At 42.2% G+C, this 14,735-nt stretch overlaps 2 protein-coding genes across 6 annotated transcripts in view; one reads left to right on the plus strand and one right to left on the minus strand.

Moving 5' to 3' along the window:
* LOC133118002 (arginyl-tRNA--protein transferase 1) overlaps positions 1-1,345 on the minus strand; it is a 67,496-nt gene extending 66,151 nt beyond the window's left edge. Inside the window, 1 exon segment of the mRNA XM_061227592.1 lies at positions 1,138-1,345. Within this exon segment, the coding sequence (XP_061083576.1) occupies positions 1,138-1,237 (100 nt within the window). The 5' untranslated portion in view covers positions 1,238-1,345.
* A 15-nt stretch (positions 1,346-1,360) lies between these two features.
* nsmce4a (NSE4 homolog A, SMC5-SMC6 complex component) lies at positions 1,361-8,302 on the plus strand. Of its 5 annotated transcripts, none has more exons than XM_061228621.1 (11): positions 1,361-1,626; positions 3,665-3,962; positions 4,443-4,523; positions 5,169-5,299; positions 5,631-5,773; positions 5,876-5,975; positions 6,383-6,473; positions 6,583-6,677; positions 7,111-7,159; positions 7,407-7,492; positions 7,825-8,302. In XM_061228621.1, the coding sequence occupies exons 2-11, from the start codon at positions 3,755-3,757 to the stop codon at positions 7,894-7,896; spliced, it is 1,056 nt and encodes a 351-aa protein (XP_061084605.1). In that variant the 5' UTR covers positions 1,361-1,626; positions 3,665-3,754; the 3' UTR covers positions 7,897-8,302. The 5 variants fall into 5 exon arrangements, with proteins under 5 accessions (XP_061084605.1, XP_061084608.1, XP_061084609.1 ...); XM_061228624.1 differs by lacking the exon at positions 1,361-1,626 and adding an exon at positions 1,694-2,008; XM_061228625.1 differs by lacking the exon at positions 1,361-1,626 and adding an exon at positions 2,659-2,737.
* The last annotated feature ends 6,433 nt before the right edge of the window (positions 8,303-14,735 follow it).

A 14,735-nucleotide genomic window follows, 5' to 3' on the forward strand; every position in this document is an offset into this window, starting at 1 on the left:
TGGAAATACTCAACAAAGAAATGAGAGCTACAGCAACTGCACTTTGACTGTACTTTTACGGTATTGTTTCGACCTCATAATCAAATAATGACGCGATCACAGAATGGCAGCAAGATCAATGATCCTGCCTGCGCTACCTCTGTAAGCCAATCAAACCAGGTTACCCATTAGCACATCTGGCTGCTGACTCACAGGTAACTCTTATGGTTCTTCATTAGATATGGTCCACTTTTAGATGGCGTTCCAAGATCTTTATTCAACACAATCAATGACACCAACTTGTTCTCTGTGACATCACGTGTCTTTCCAACAACACCAAACATTACTCCACTGTACATGGTTATAAACCTAAGGTTTACACAATCCCATTCCAAATCAGTAACAGTGGGAGCATTCCAATGAGGCAGCAGAATGATTTTAAATGGTAAATGGTATGATCTGCATTTATATAGCGCCTTTATCCAAAGCACTGTACAATTGCTGCTTCTCATTCACACACACACCAACTGCGATTGGCTGCCACGCAAGGCACTAAACAGCTCGTCAGGAGCAATTGGGGGTTAGTTGCCTTGCTCAGGGACACTTCGACACACCCAGGGCGGGATCGAACCGGTAACCGACTGGCAAAATAACTGTATTATTATATACTTTATTTAAACTGGATACCATCATAAGTCAAGACATTAAGATGACAGACCCCTTTTCGTGATGGTCGAGTGGGTGAACTAACATTAGCACCGTTTCTATCCTGAAGTGGAGCTAACAACAGTTAGCTAACTGACGTTACAATTGTTACAAACGGGCAACGTTACCTTTAAACACAATTAGTCAAGTAGTTATAGCTAGTTACCCAACTATCACAAATCATCATGTATTAGCGCTCCTTTTCTAAATTATCAATGAATCTACCCACCATTACAGTTCGCTTCAGGGTCAACACACACCACCGAAGTTAGCAAGCTAATAGCTCTCACCCAAGCTCCCTAAATATAGCTAATAATAGTTAGCTAATACAGTAATGTAAAACAGTAAGTTAACGTTAGCCAGCTAAGCTAGTCGACGACGGGAGGGGTTACCAAATTGTTTTGAAAATACCATCTATACACAAATAAACAAAAATTCGTTGGCACGACTTACCATGTGAAAAATTTCCCTTTTCACTTTTACAATAGCCACAAGCATATCCGCTTTCCCCACCAAAATATTCCACTATGGTGTAGGAGTTACCGGCTGCCATTTTTCTCTAGTCTTGTACAAGCTGGCTAGGTGCATTCACAGAACTGTTGGTGCATTCCAGGTTTCCATCCACCCGGTGATGTTTCTAGTGAACACCGCCCCTCCGCATACCATGGAAATTCAAATGAGAATAGAACGGCTCAGAACATAACGCCTCCCTATGTCACTTCTGCGTAATTACAACAATCTCACAACGTCCAAGCTGCTTGCAAGACAGTGTAAACATGCAAACGCAGTCTCATTGATAAAGGAGTAAAAAAAGGAAGACGCTGGAGCAAATGTTAATACGAATCCTACTCAAGCGGTCCGAATCTCGGCTTAACAATCACAGGAGTGCAATGTAATCAGTCGACGACGGGAGGGGTTACGAGGCATGGGAAGATAGCTAAGGTATAGCCGTTACCAAATCTCTCAGTTCTAGATTTAAAAATGACTCAAAAGAAACTGGTTGTTCTGGCAGTGCAACGCGTGAGGTGCAAAGCTCGTTGGTCGATTGTCCTTGAAAGGACATTTCAGGACAACTTCTAGTATTTCCGTCGTCTGTGTAATGTGCTGCACCCTAATAGTTGACGGAATAATGAGTAACATTGAAGCTCCTATCCAGGCATCGGGTATCATAGAACAGGCAACAAACCGTCCCTAGACATCTATGTTCGTCGGCACGGTTCGGCTAACAAGTCGAGTCTAGGCCACAGAAATCTGATTTGTTGTAAGTCCTTCAACCTGACTGCTACCTTCAACTGTAGTGCGTGGACACAATTCTTCACTCACCGTAAGAAACTTTCCCCAGACGACATCCACAGTATCCACATCTGTATCCTGACTTCATACCATTTATCTCAACGATCGACATTTTTTGAGCAGATGTGATTTGTAATCATGTCCGTCCAGCAGTGGCTTGCTTGCAAGCTGACGCATCTACTCGCGTGGTGGCTGTAACGAGAGTAGATTTTAATTATACTTATTTTTTGCTTCAGAAAACGGTCATTTTAATGGAGTCATGAAGCCTGGTTTTTATATTGACAGCACTGAAATATACTTCATCTAATGTACACGATGGTGATGTCTACTTTCTATGATTTTATCTTTAAGCTAGTAACTTTCCGAATGACACTGTGTTGTCGTCTTCGCCATGTATTTGTATAAACACGTTATTGGCGACAATTCGACAGCTAAGTTATATTGTCATTTGCTTAAAAATGAAGCAAGATAACGTAAACATAACTATGAAAAATAGTTAGCGAGTTAACATTAAAATTGGCAATGAGCGAAGTTTGTCGGATGAAGTGCTCGGCTTATTTAGAGAATTTTGTAAACTTGTTTGTCAAATGTGTCTTTACCTTGAAAATGTTGTATAAGTTGAAACTTAAATAAACAAATGAATGTTTTCTCAAGTAACCAGGCTTTCACACAACGACTTCCGTCCCTTACACATGACGTCAAACATTGATAAACATTCGCGCCACTGTGTTCGTAGATATTTTGGACAAGTCAAGGAAGTGTGAGTTCGTGCGGTTCGTTGTGTAATATATTCAAATAAGTTATATTGTATACCCTGAGCAGCTGAAAAGTGGATAGTGCAGGGTCGTTGGAGTGAGGTGTCTCGCTATGCTAGATGATCTATGCGTGCATACTAGAACAAGGGATAGTAACGTTGTTTTTTTTAAATATTAATACCTGGTTTTATGGCTAGCCTAGCTTAGTTAGCTAGATTGATAGGGATGTGTTCTGATGTATTTCATATCGTTATGTAACATGTATGTAACATCTAACAGGACCTAGAAATGTATATTTAACGTGAACCGAGGGCAAGTTGGACCATCCGATACAAAGAATATGCCACATACAAGATGATTTTTTATTGGTTTGTAGTTTGTGTTTATTTCCTATTTGTTTATATTTGAAAGTATTTGTGTTTGTTTATTGAGTTTATTTCAGTTTTAGACCCACACTAGCTGCTTCTAAATAATTGCAGCTGTTCGGTGTCTCTGGAGTTGCAGAACACAGACGTGTTTTGTATGTACTAAAAGATGGCATCGTTTTTTAAATAAGATAGGTTTCCGACATCAGCTTAATATCCTAACTACGTGTACATTGACAACACAGTGCATATCTGGAGGGGAATTAATCTAATTAAAATGAAAGGCCTAATTGAGGGCGGCATTGGTTCAGGCCGGCGGTAAGAGCAGCCGCCTGTCAGTCGGTGGGTTGCCGGGTTCGATCACACCCTCGGTGTGTCGAAGTGTCCCTGAGCAAGACACCTAACTCCCAAATGCTTCTGACAAGATGGTTGGTGCCTTACATGGCAGCCAATCGCCGTCGGTGTGCGAGTGTGTGTATGTGAATGGGTGAATGAGGCGCATCAATTGTACAGCGCTTTGGATAGCATTTAACTGACGATGTACGTGTTCTGTGTGAATGTCCGTAGGACAGTCCTCACGCATACGTCCAGTCTCTCACCCTGCAAGAGAAGAGAGTGAGCGAGTGAGTGAAAGACAAGAAGGAGACGGGTGAAGAAATGGCGGAGCGGAGAGCGGGTCGCGGGGCCGTTCTGCAGAACGGGACGGGGCGGCATAGCCAATCGGAGAGAGACGAGGACTCGACTGACGAAGAGGAGATGGAGTCCCACCCGGGAGCGTCTTCGGGGATCTCTGAGGAGGATGACGACCCGGCTCAGAGGCGGCTCATTCGACACAAGTACCGGGAGCTCATCAACGACATGCAGCGTGAGTGGGACCCGATCCCTGACCGTCAACAGCTGCATAATACTCACCATGGGCAAATGCCACATGATCCACCATTGGGTATATAAAGAGATGGGGCCTTACATATATTACATTATTGGCATTTGGCAGACGCTCTTATCCAGAGCGATGTGCAGTTGATTAGACTAAGCAGGAGACAATCCTCCCCTGGAGCAATGCAGGGTTAAGGGCCTTGCTCAAGGGCCCAGCAGCTGTGCAGATCTTATTGTGGTTTTATAGGGGTTAGAACCACCGACCTTGCATGTCCCAGTCATTTACCTTAACCGCTACGCTACAGGCCGCCCTTATATAAACTGACATAAACCGTTTGGAGAGTTTACCATTCCTATGCTAGTTGAATCCGTGGAAATTCTGGTTGGAAATTAAGTACAGATTTTGCTGAAGCACTGCTGTTCTTTAATGAGTAACTAACACCTTCTGATTTTTGTTGTGTGTTTGCAGAAAATAGAGAGGATATGCTAAGTCCCGCAAGCAACAAACTGACTGAGGCTTTAAAGCAGGCTAACCAGCTGTTTGCCAATGGTAAGGGGCCCTTTCTGACAGCCCTTTGCTGTGTGTGTGTTTCCAGGGTGATGGGATGTGTGCTCCTGCTTAATTTGGTTTGGTTTGGTTCAGTTCTGTCTGTGTTCTGGACTTCCAATACTGCTGCTTTCAGGCCAGTCCTCACTGATTTTAGAGACTGACCACATTCACCTCCCTGTTTTTAATGCTCAAAAAGTTCTGTCTGTCGACCGTTGACTAAAGACAATTTGAATTTGGTTGAATCTGTGTGTATTCACAAAAGATAGTGACCAAGGACAATGCTGTTGCAAAGAACATTGCATCCTTTAGCACACTAGTTATTAATGTATAGCACTGGTAGTCGATTTGAGACCAACTTCTGCTCTTAATAATTTCATGAACCCAATCATTTACATGATCTGTCATTTTTAGCCACATTCTGTGATATAAACAGCAGCTGATAAATGTTCTTGCCTTGTAGCATTTTATTGTGGTCTCGTTTACGAGTGAATCGGTCATGGTGCGTATAGCTAATTAGCTGATTGAGCCAGGGCAGAACTGGCGGCAGAAAAATCCTGCATACACACCACAGTTGCCCATCCCTGGTCTAAAGAGCGGCGTGCTGTGTTGTGTCCGGTTTGTGGTTCTGACCCGATTCCCTGGCAGTCCGGCAGGCCCAGGAGGCAGTGCTGGATTCCCAGTTCCTGGTTCTGGCCACTGACCTGGGCAAGGAGAAGGCCAGCCAGCTGGTGGCCAACGGCTCGACCTTTGACCCCACGGCCTACGCTGAGCACCTGGTGAGACTGAGCGTGGTGGTGATGATGATGATGATGATGATGATGGTGATGATGGTGATGATGATGGTGATGATGATGATGGCCATTAACGCCCCTCTGTCTGTGAGTGTGATGATGATGATGATGATGATGATGATGATGATGGCCATTAAAGCCCCTCTGTCTGTGAGCGTGATGATGATGATGATGATGATGATGATGATGATGATGATGATGATGATGATGGCCATTAAAGCCCCTCTGTCTGTGAGCGTGATGAGCGCTCTCTGTGCTAAACTCTCTCAGTACGAAACTAAACTCTCAATGCTAATCTCTAACCCTGCCTCCCCAGCTCACGTTCATGGGTCTGAACTGGCTGGAGGGGGAGGACAGCGATGAAGAGGAATCTCGGGGTTTCCTACCCCAGGACGCCTGGCAGAAACTGGGCTTAAAGGCACAGGAATGCTTCAGGACCGCACCCTCTTTCCACTTCATGTGAGTGCCCCCCCCCCCATCCAGGGCATGAGGCTCCTTTAAGCTGAGGAGAGCCAGGTGAATTTATGCCTTTCTTTCTTTTCTTTTTTTTTTTTACTTCAGACTGGGCTCATTTATGGCAGAGCCCCCGCCGCCACGGCAACGTGTGGAGAGACAGAGGAAGGCCCCGAACAAGGAGGTCAAGAGAATAATGCCCACTCAGGTGTGTTTCTGTCTGTCTGTCTGTCTGTGTGTGTGTGTGTGTGTGTGTGTGTGTGTGTGTGTCTGTCTGTGTGTCCGTTGTTCGTGTTTGCCTGTGAACAAACGGACAATTTCAACGGTTTTGTGCGCAAGGTCATTTTGGGCCAAAATGAGTATTGTATATCAAAAGAAAGTGCTTGATGACATCTCTCTAGTGGCAGAAGATAGGATGTGCAATCATTAGCTGCATTGCACATAGAGGGTAAAATCCTCCTAAAGATCCCAAAAATCTTCATTCATTTGTTTTGGCACACCTGTAAAATGCCCCTTGCGCACAAAACCCTCAGTTAGCTTGTGCAGCAGTTCTCTGTCTGTCCAGGTGTATTGGTTACAGTCACTGGTTAATGTTGAGTGTGCTGTCAATGCCAGGTTAAAAAAATGGATGAATCGCACCAGGAAGCAACCGAAAAAGAGGTGGAGAGGATTCTGGGATATCTGCAGCAGTACCAGAAAGAGGACCGTGAGTGCAAACAAACAGTTCCAACACACGCCCCTTCTCCAGCACTTTCCTCTCTTCCTCCTCAATACTGACCGGCGTTTTCCGGTGTCTGTGTTGGTTTGCTCACCAGCTAATACGCCGATTTCATATTTTGAGTTCGTCATCGACCCCAGATCGTTTTCCAGGACGGTGGAGAACATCTTCCACGTCTCGTTCCTGATCAGAGTGAGTAGTGTGTTTGAGTGAAAGGTTGCCCTGTTTCAGTGGAAGGTTCAGTGGGGGCGACATGGCTCAGGCAGTAAGAGCAGTCGTCTGGCAGTCGGAGGGTTGCCGGTTCGATCCCCTGGTCAGCCCGGGCTGTGTCGAAGTGTCCCTGAGCAAGACACCTAACCCCTAAATGCTCCTGACGAGCTGGTCCGCGCCTTGCATGGCAGCCAATCGCCGTCGGTGTGTGAGTGTGTGTATGAATGGGTGAATGAGAAGCATCAATTGTACAGCGCTTTGGATAAAGGCGCTATATGAATGCCAACCATTTACCAGGTTGGTACCATTTAGGTTGCCGTGTTTCAGTGGAAGGTTGCAGTGGTTCACTGGAAGGTTGCTGTCGTTCACGGAGGAAGGGTTCACTCTGCTCAATGTCTCTGTGCTTGCCTCTCAGGACAGCCTGGCCAGGATCTACCTGGACACCGATAAGCTTCCCTACATTGGTATGTACTACTTGTCCAGGATGCCATTTTGGGTTTTGCGCTGCACAGTATGTTGTGTGTTTGTAGCTCTTGATGTGTGTTACTGCTGCTGTTCTCTGATCCTGATGTCAGCTTTGGGACATCAGTGGTCCTCACTCCTGGGCCTGGAGAGCCACAGGGTGTGCTGGCTTTTATTGTTACTCAGCACCTAATTGATCATTGAATTGAAGTGTGTGCGTGCGTGCGTGCGTGCGTGCGTGCGCTTCAGCTCCAGTGGAGCAGAGAGAAGCTGAAGCAGAAGGAGGTTCCAGTCGCCAGCAGTGTGTGATATCCCTCAGCCAAGCCAACTGGAAGGTAACGCCTGGCTCAGTACATCCCATTTAGTATACCCCATGCAGTATACCCTATGCATTGATTCAGTATACAACATTCAGTATACCCCATGCATTGATTCAGTATACAACATTCAGTATACCCCATGCATTGATTCAGTATACAACATTCAGTATACCCCATGCATTGATTGATTCAGTATACAACATTCAGTATACCCCATGCATTGATTCAGAATCCACACCTTCTGTCTCTTAGATTAATGTTCACTTGTGTGTAGTTGTGAGTACAGTTCTGCAGTATAGTATAGTATAATATAGTACAGTAACAAACTCATGCATCTTCGTCCTCAGGAAATGGTCCAAGCCTTCGATATTAAGGAGGCCATGATCAGCGCTCCTCTCCCATGCACCCCAATGGAGTGACACCACGCAGGCATGGGAGGAGAGCTTTTACACTTTATTTATAAAAACTCAATCTTTTAGCACCTTTTATAAGTGCCTCCTCATGGGACGGGCTACGCACCGGACATGCCCACACCGGGGACACTGCGTTCCCGCTTCGCTGGTGGAACAGGCCGGTCGGCTGGAGGAACTGCTGGGAAGGCGCACAGTCTTTGGAACGTGTCACGTATTTTGGGAACGAGCCTAAAGCCTTTCTGATAGCCCTTCATTTTATCCTCATTCTAACCTGGAGCTAAACTACTACCTTTTATATTTCAGCTGTCGTACCGCTCTTGTTGGAAACGGTTTTAAATATTTCATTTTCTTCTTTTTTTTGTTGACATCTTGTTGATGATGTTGGTAATGTTTAATTAAAGAATAAAATCAGGGTGTTTTTTTTGTTGTTTTTTTTGTTTTTTTACCCTACCTTCCTTCATTCACAGACAGAATGTTGGAGAAAATTGCATTTTAAACAGTTCACCTCGGCATAAATCCACAAAACAAGGCAGTGTTTTCAGTGGGCCAGAAAAACTGAATGGCTTTAGTACAGTGCCACGAAAAATGATTTGCCCCCTTCCTGATTTCCTCCATTATTGCATATTTCTCACATCACTGTTTGTTTTCTGATCTTCATACAACATAATATGTTACACAACGGGAACACAAAACATATCTTAGAAATGATTACATTTATTGAATTAAAACAAAGTTATTTGGAGACTGGTTTTAATTCCATCATTGAAGTCGTGCTACCGCTTCCTCCCACAGCTTCTAAAAGGGGAGTCCATTTTGCCTGTGGGCACTCATGTTTTCTATCATCATCATGGTGATGACAGAATGCCAGATGACTTCACAGGAAGTGGAGGAGGGAAACAGGAAATACTTGAGACCGTCTCCTCAACAAGGTTCAATAGAAGCATGTCATTTCTAATCTATGGCTTGAGAACAGGAAACTCACTGACTGGTATTCTCAGATTTTAGTCATACACCATGCCTATTGCAGCATTCTACTTTTTTAGAAACTCGACTCGCTAAGACGGAAAAAGAGGTTGGTTATTAGAGGAAACATGCCTGTATGTGAACAGGCCACCTAGTGCTCATTTGTCTGCATTTATTTTATTGTATTTTTATTTGACCAGGTAGGTTAACTAGGTTTGCAGTGACATCTATGGATAATCAAAATAAACAGGAAATGTTGGGGAGTGTTTTGCCAACCAGAGGCAGGGTGTGATTGGATGGCCAGAAGTAGACTAGATAGACATTTATTTATTTTAATTTCTACTATTGTGATGTACAGTTGGGGATAATAGTTATGAAAGAAACCTTCAAATGAGCTGGACATGAGCCTAAATATTAAAGTCACCGGGGTAAAGTTGAGCCCTGCCCCAAGTGTTTTAGTCTTGTTATGAGACTTTTTTTACTCTCAATTCGAAAATATTAGCTTTTAAATCGCTTTTTGCTTGTCAAGTGAAGTTGTCTTAAGCGATTATTTTAACCAAATCTTGAAATGGGTCAAAATGTATCACCTCATTGGCAATCTTAAATAAGGAAATATGATTTTAAGCCTAAATATGTGGAAGAATAAAATAGTTTTGGCAATTAAGATTATCCTTTCTTTTGGATCTTGCTTTGTGAGATGAATGTAGAGTGTGTTCAGCTGGCCTCTCACCGTGCCTGCTGCTGAAATGGCCATGGGGCACAACGCTGTCCACACTGGAAACGCAGAGTGAACTGAACTGCACAGTGAACTGATCTGCACAGTACACTGAACTGCACAGTGAACTGAACCGCACAGGAACTGAACTGCACAGTACACTGAACTGCACAGTGAACTGAACTGCACAGGAACTGAACTGCACAGTACACTGAACTGCACAGTGAACTGATCTGCACAGTGAACTGAACTGCACAGTACACTGAACTGCACAGTGAACTGATCTGCACAGTACACTGAACTGCACAGTGAACTGATCGGCACAGTGAACTGATCTGCACAGTGAACTGATCTGCACAGTACACTGAACTGCACAGGAACTGAAAAATGTTCCTGCCTCGTCATTGCATCATCACACAGTGCCCTGAGTCAACATCGACAACGTCAAAAACAAAACATATTTCTTCTACAGTTCCCATTAAGGTATGTTGAAAGTTTTGTGCGAGGTGTTAAGCGATTAACTGACACCAAATCAGCACCTCATCAATGTTTGTCAACACTCAGCTCCACTAGAGATTATTACAGTATTCTGAGTGAAAATAAATTGAACAATAACCAGTTATCTTGGTTCCACATACAAACGAAGGACAGGGCCATTGGTTGATAAAGTGTTCCCTTTACCAATGTCCAGAGATGATCTCTGGTATAACTTTGTGCCTTGGAAATGGCTAAATATAATGTACCTAATGTGTGCATAATTTACATGTTTCGTGCTTCCTCACAAAGTCATGAATTAAAATCACCATCCTTTGTTTTCAACGCAGTGATTTCTCTGCCTATGTATCAAAAGGACAATCGATAGGTTTGACTATAATAAAACCTACGCTAAGTTTCTTATGATCACAATAACAGTGAGTACTATTATATAGTTACTTACCATCTATTTCATTGAGAAATGTAAGGCAAGGCAAGAGAATAACATCAATAAGCTGCCCCAGGAAAGGGAAAAACACTTGAAGAGTACGTATGGTAACAGAAGAGTGAAATTAGTTAATTTTAGTAATATTTGGAACGTGTCACGTATTTTATGAACGAGCCTAAAGCCTTTCTGACTGATAGCCCTTCATTTTATCCTCATTCTAACCTGGAGCTAAACTACTACCTTTTATATTTCAGCTGTCGTACCGCTCTTGTTGGAAACATTTTTAAATATTAAATTTTCTTCTTTTTTTGTTGACATCTTGTTGATGATGTCGGTAATGTTGAATTAAAGAATAAAATCAGGGTGTTTTTTTTTTTTTTTTGCCTTACCTTCCTTCATTCACAGACAGAATGTTGGAGAAAATTGCATTTTAAGCAGTTCACCTCGGCATGAATCCACAAAACAAACCAGTGTTTTCAGTGTTTTCACTTTATTTATATATATATTATATATATATATATATATATATATACATATATAAACCATTTGGATTTGACATCAAACGATAAATAGACAAAATACAGACAATAAGCTTTTATTTCATGAGAGCTAGTTACGTGCATACTGTATATGTTTTTACCATTTTGCTGAGACAGTATATTATCGTACATAGTCATTTCTACTGAATGTACTCTGTTGGCTATATTCAAATATATTCCAATGAGCGCACTGGCAATAAAAGGTGTAACTTGGCATTTCTTTTCTCTGATCATAATCTCACAACCCATATATCAACTGCATTCTGTAAAAAAATAATAAAAAAAAAATATTATCAGTTTCATTTTGGAAAAAAATCAGGAGGGTATTTTGCAACATTACTGTAGATTTGTCAATAAAGTACATTGCTCAAGAAGAATGAAGAAGTGTTACATTTCACACAGAAGTTTCTAGGAAAGTATTAGGAATGTGATCTACACTCAGTAAATACCCATGAGGTAATAGCTTGATTTGATTCTGGATGGATTAGTTTGCATGCAAGAAAAGGTAGGTGAATCTTTTTGAATGTTAAAGGAGGACTACAAAGTGAGAAGTGAGTCTTCCTACAAAAGGGTTCGATTACATGACAGGCATTTAGCAGACACTCTAATCCAGGAATCGGTGTCCTGCTAAAATATCACCAGGCTGCTGCCCAAACACTATTGATATATTTGTCAGTGTGCACATCACAGAAACAAATATGGTAACCTGAAGCCTGATTTGTCAAGGGCATTTCCACTTCCAGCTAAAAACCTCAAACCACAGTGAGGTGGCACGAAAGAGGTATAAAAAGGGCAGGCAGACCATTGGCAACAAACTCATCACAACGGTCCAGAAATGGCGGCATTGACAATGTCCATTTCCAACAGCACATACACGGATCTCACCTCTCCAGACCGTAACGTGTACGAATCATTGGGGGCGAGACTGAGCAAAACAGGTAAACTCATACCCCTGTGCAGTCCATAATGAACCGGTGGTTGATGTTGTCTTTCACTGTAAAAATGTACCTTTTCATGTGAGATCAAGAATTATCTTTTTTTTTTTTTTTTTTTTTTAGGTGTAGCTACCTATAGTGCATATCGAGAGCATGATTTTCACATGGCTCTCATTCCAGTGTACTGTGTCTGATGGATTACCCACATGATAACTTCAATAACTAGCTCAGGTTAAATAGAGAGAGATGGCACCCTCTATGCCCAGTTTTTCTGTTTGCTGTAACAATGGTGGTTTAGTTGTTTTACCCTGAGTAATGCTGTAATAATGGAGGTTTAGTTGTTTTACACTGGGTAATGCTGTAATCATGGTGGTTTAGTTGTTTTACACTGAGTAATGCTGTAATAATGGAGGTTTAGTTGTTTTACACTGGGTAATGCTTGTGACTGCAGGACAAAGCTCTCCTCTCTACAGACGGGCTGCAGTGGCTCTGGGGCTGCTGTGTGTCATCTTACTGACTTCCACCATCACCCTGTGTGTCCTCTGTGAGTATGATACAGTGTGTGTGTGTGTGTGTGTGTGTGTGTGTTCTCTGTGAGTATGATACAGTGTGTTTGTGTGTGTGTGTGTGTGTGTGTGTGTGTGTGTATGCCCTCTGAGAATGATACAGTGTGTGTGTATGTGTGTGTGCGCCCTCTATGAGTATGATACAGTGTGTGTGTGTGTGTGCCCTCTATGAGTATTATACAGTGTGTGTGTGTGTGTGTGTGTGTGTGTGTGTGTGTGTGCCCTCTGAGTATGATAGTGTGTGTGTGTGTGTGTGTGCCCTCTATGAGTATGATACAGTGTGTGTGTGTGTGTGTGTGTGTGTCCTCTATGAGTATGATACAGTCCATGTCATGGTTTTTTGTTTGCTGCCTAACATCACACCATCTTTTCTTTGCATCTTCTGCCGTTTGTGTTCATGCTTATACTGAATGAATTCATGAATTTTGTATGTGATGTCACTCCAAATATTGATCCTGACCTTTGTTGAGGTATTAATTCTATAACATGGCATTGTGAAGCTTTACCTCATTGACCATATTTCCTGACTGAATTCATTTGATTACATAAATGAAAAGGATTGGTAAATTGGTTGTTGATGCATTGGTATCTGTGACCGCAACAAAGCCGCACAGTGAATATTTTCCTCAGAGTAAATATGACCCTCAGTACTGTATAGACACAGGGCATGATATAACCTGGCAGATGCTCATCCTGCTATCCCAATTTATTTTCCCCACATATCTTTGTCTTAGATACAAGTGGTCCGGAGGAGCCCAATGGCCACAATAGCACTGTCTGTTATGACAAAGTCCAGGGAGTGATAGACCAGCTAAAGAATGTCCACAACAACCTATCTACTGCGATAGACCAGCTCCAGAAAGTCCACAACAACCTATGTACTGCGATAGACCAACTACAGAAAGACTACAACAACCTATCTACTGCGATAGACCAGCTACGGAAAGTCCTCAACAACCTAAGCCTACCTATTGCGAAAGACAGTAAGTAAGAACACCGTTCAGCACAGAACTGCAGAAAAACTGCACTGCAGTGTTAGGCTGAAAAACATTACCACTTAAGCCCACTCTACATAAAACTAGGCAGACCAAAAAAAAACTAGCTTTATAAATAATGTCTGACTCTGACACCGATGCAGTTAAGGCACTACTGACCGTTCTTCTAGTGCTGCGTGATTGGTTCAGATAATATGCTGTCTATTACGTAGCTCGATGTTCTAAAACCATTCGACAAAGAACAGCCAAATTGAGACGAGAGTTGACATGGTCAGTTTCGGAAACGGTAGCCTTCTTCTTCTTTCTTTCGTCTTTCTTTCTTTCTCTGTCTGGTCTGGAGTCGGCTGTTTGATGTAGGCTGGGGCTTTAGGCAAATAAAACATGCACCACATAATTCAAAATGTTGTGAATTATGCTTATTTGCAGTTGTATGTGTACATGAGACTAAAGCTGTCATTTGGTCTCTACAGTGAGATCCCACAAAGCTGCACTCAAGTCCTGCCCAGCAGGCTGGAGGACATTCACCCTCCAGAAGATGACCTGGAGAGTGACCTCGATTGAGAGTATGGACAAACAGGTGGGATACTGTGACGAAATGAATAAGAATTAAGAATGTAGCTACATCATGTCAGAAAAAAAGGAAGTGCTTTGCACAGTAAAAGTACACATGAAACAACTGAACAAGAATGAAGGCATTAGATAATACATTGAACAGTAATGTTGTTAAAATAGTTTAGGTTGAAAGCAATTTAAATAATAAATGCCTTTAAACAAGATTTGAAATTAATAGAAATAAAAAAAGGGCAAAAATTTGTATCATAGGTTGTTACTTATCCAGTCACTCCATGTTAGTCTTCTTCTGAATTAATACAGAGAACACAAACTCAACATCACGGAACACACACGAAATAACGACATAAGAAATATTATCTTTATTTAAATTAAATATTTTAAAAGAATAGAGGGGTCAGACACCGCGATGTCACAATGTGACATGAGCAGAATGTTTACTTGTAACATTTTAAAGAGCTTTTGGAAACTATATCAATGAACTATTGTCTTGAGTACTTGCATCAATCAACGTGTCACAGAAAATGTCTAAATACTATAAGAATTATGTACCAGCACCTACACAGTGGGTTATGTAAATACACATTCTTTCAAATCATCTGTTACAACGTTACATTGGCTAACTAACTAGATAAGTTAG

The sequence above is a fragment of the Conger conger genome, chromosome 18, assembly GCF_963514075.1.
Source record: "Conger conger chromosome 18, fConCon1.1, whole genome shotgun sequence".
In the NCBI taxonomy this organism is placed as follows: Eukaryota; Metazoa; Chordata; class Actinopteri; order Anguilliformes; family Congridae; genus Conger; species Conger conger.

Excerpts from the sequence above, each read along its gene's own strand:
- nsmce4a (XM_061228621.1), top strand. The coding sequence starts at position 3,755 with ATGGCGGAGCGGAGAGCGGGTCGCGGGGCCGTTCTGCAGAACGGGACG. Across the intron at positions 4,524-5,168 it reads TAACCAGCTGTTTGCCAATG|TCCGGCAGGCCCAGGAGGCA; the intron begins GTAAGGGGCCCT and ends ATTCCCTGGCAG. Across the intron at positions 5,976-6,382 it reads AGAGAATAATGCCCACTCAG|GTTAAAAAAATGGATGAATC; the intron begins GTGTGTTTCTGT and ends TGTCAATGCCAG.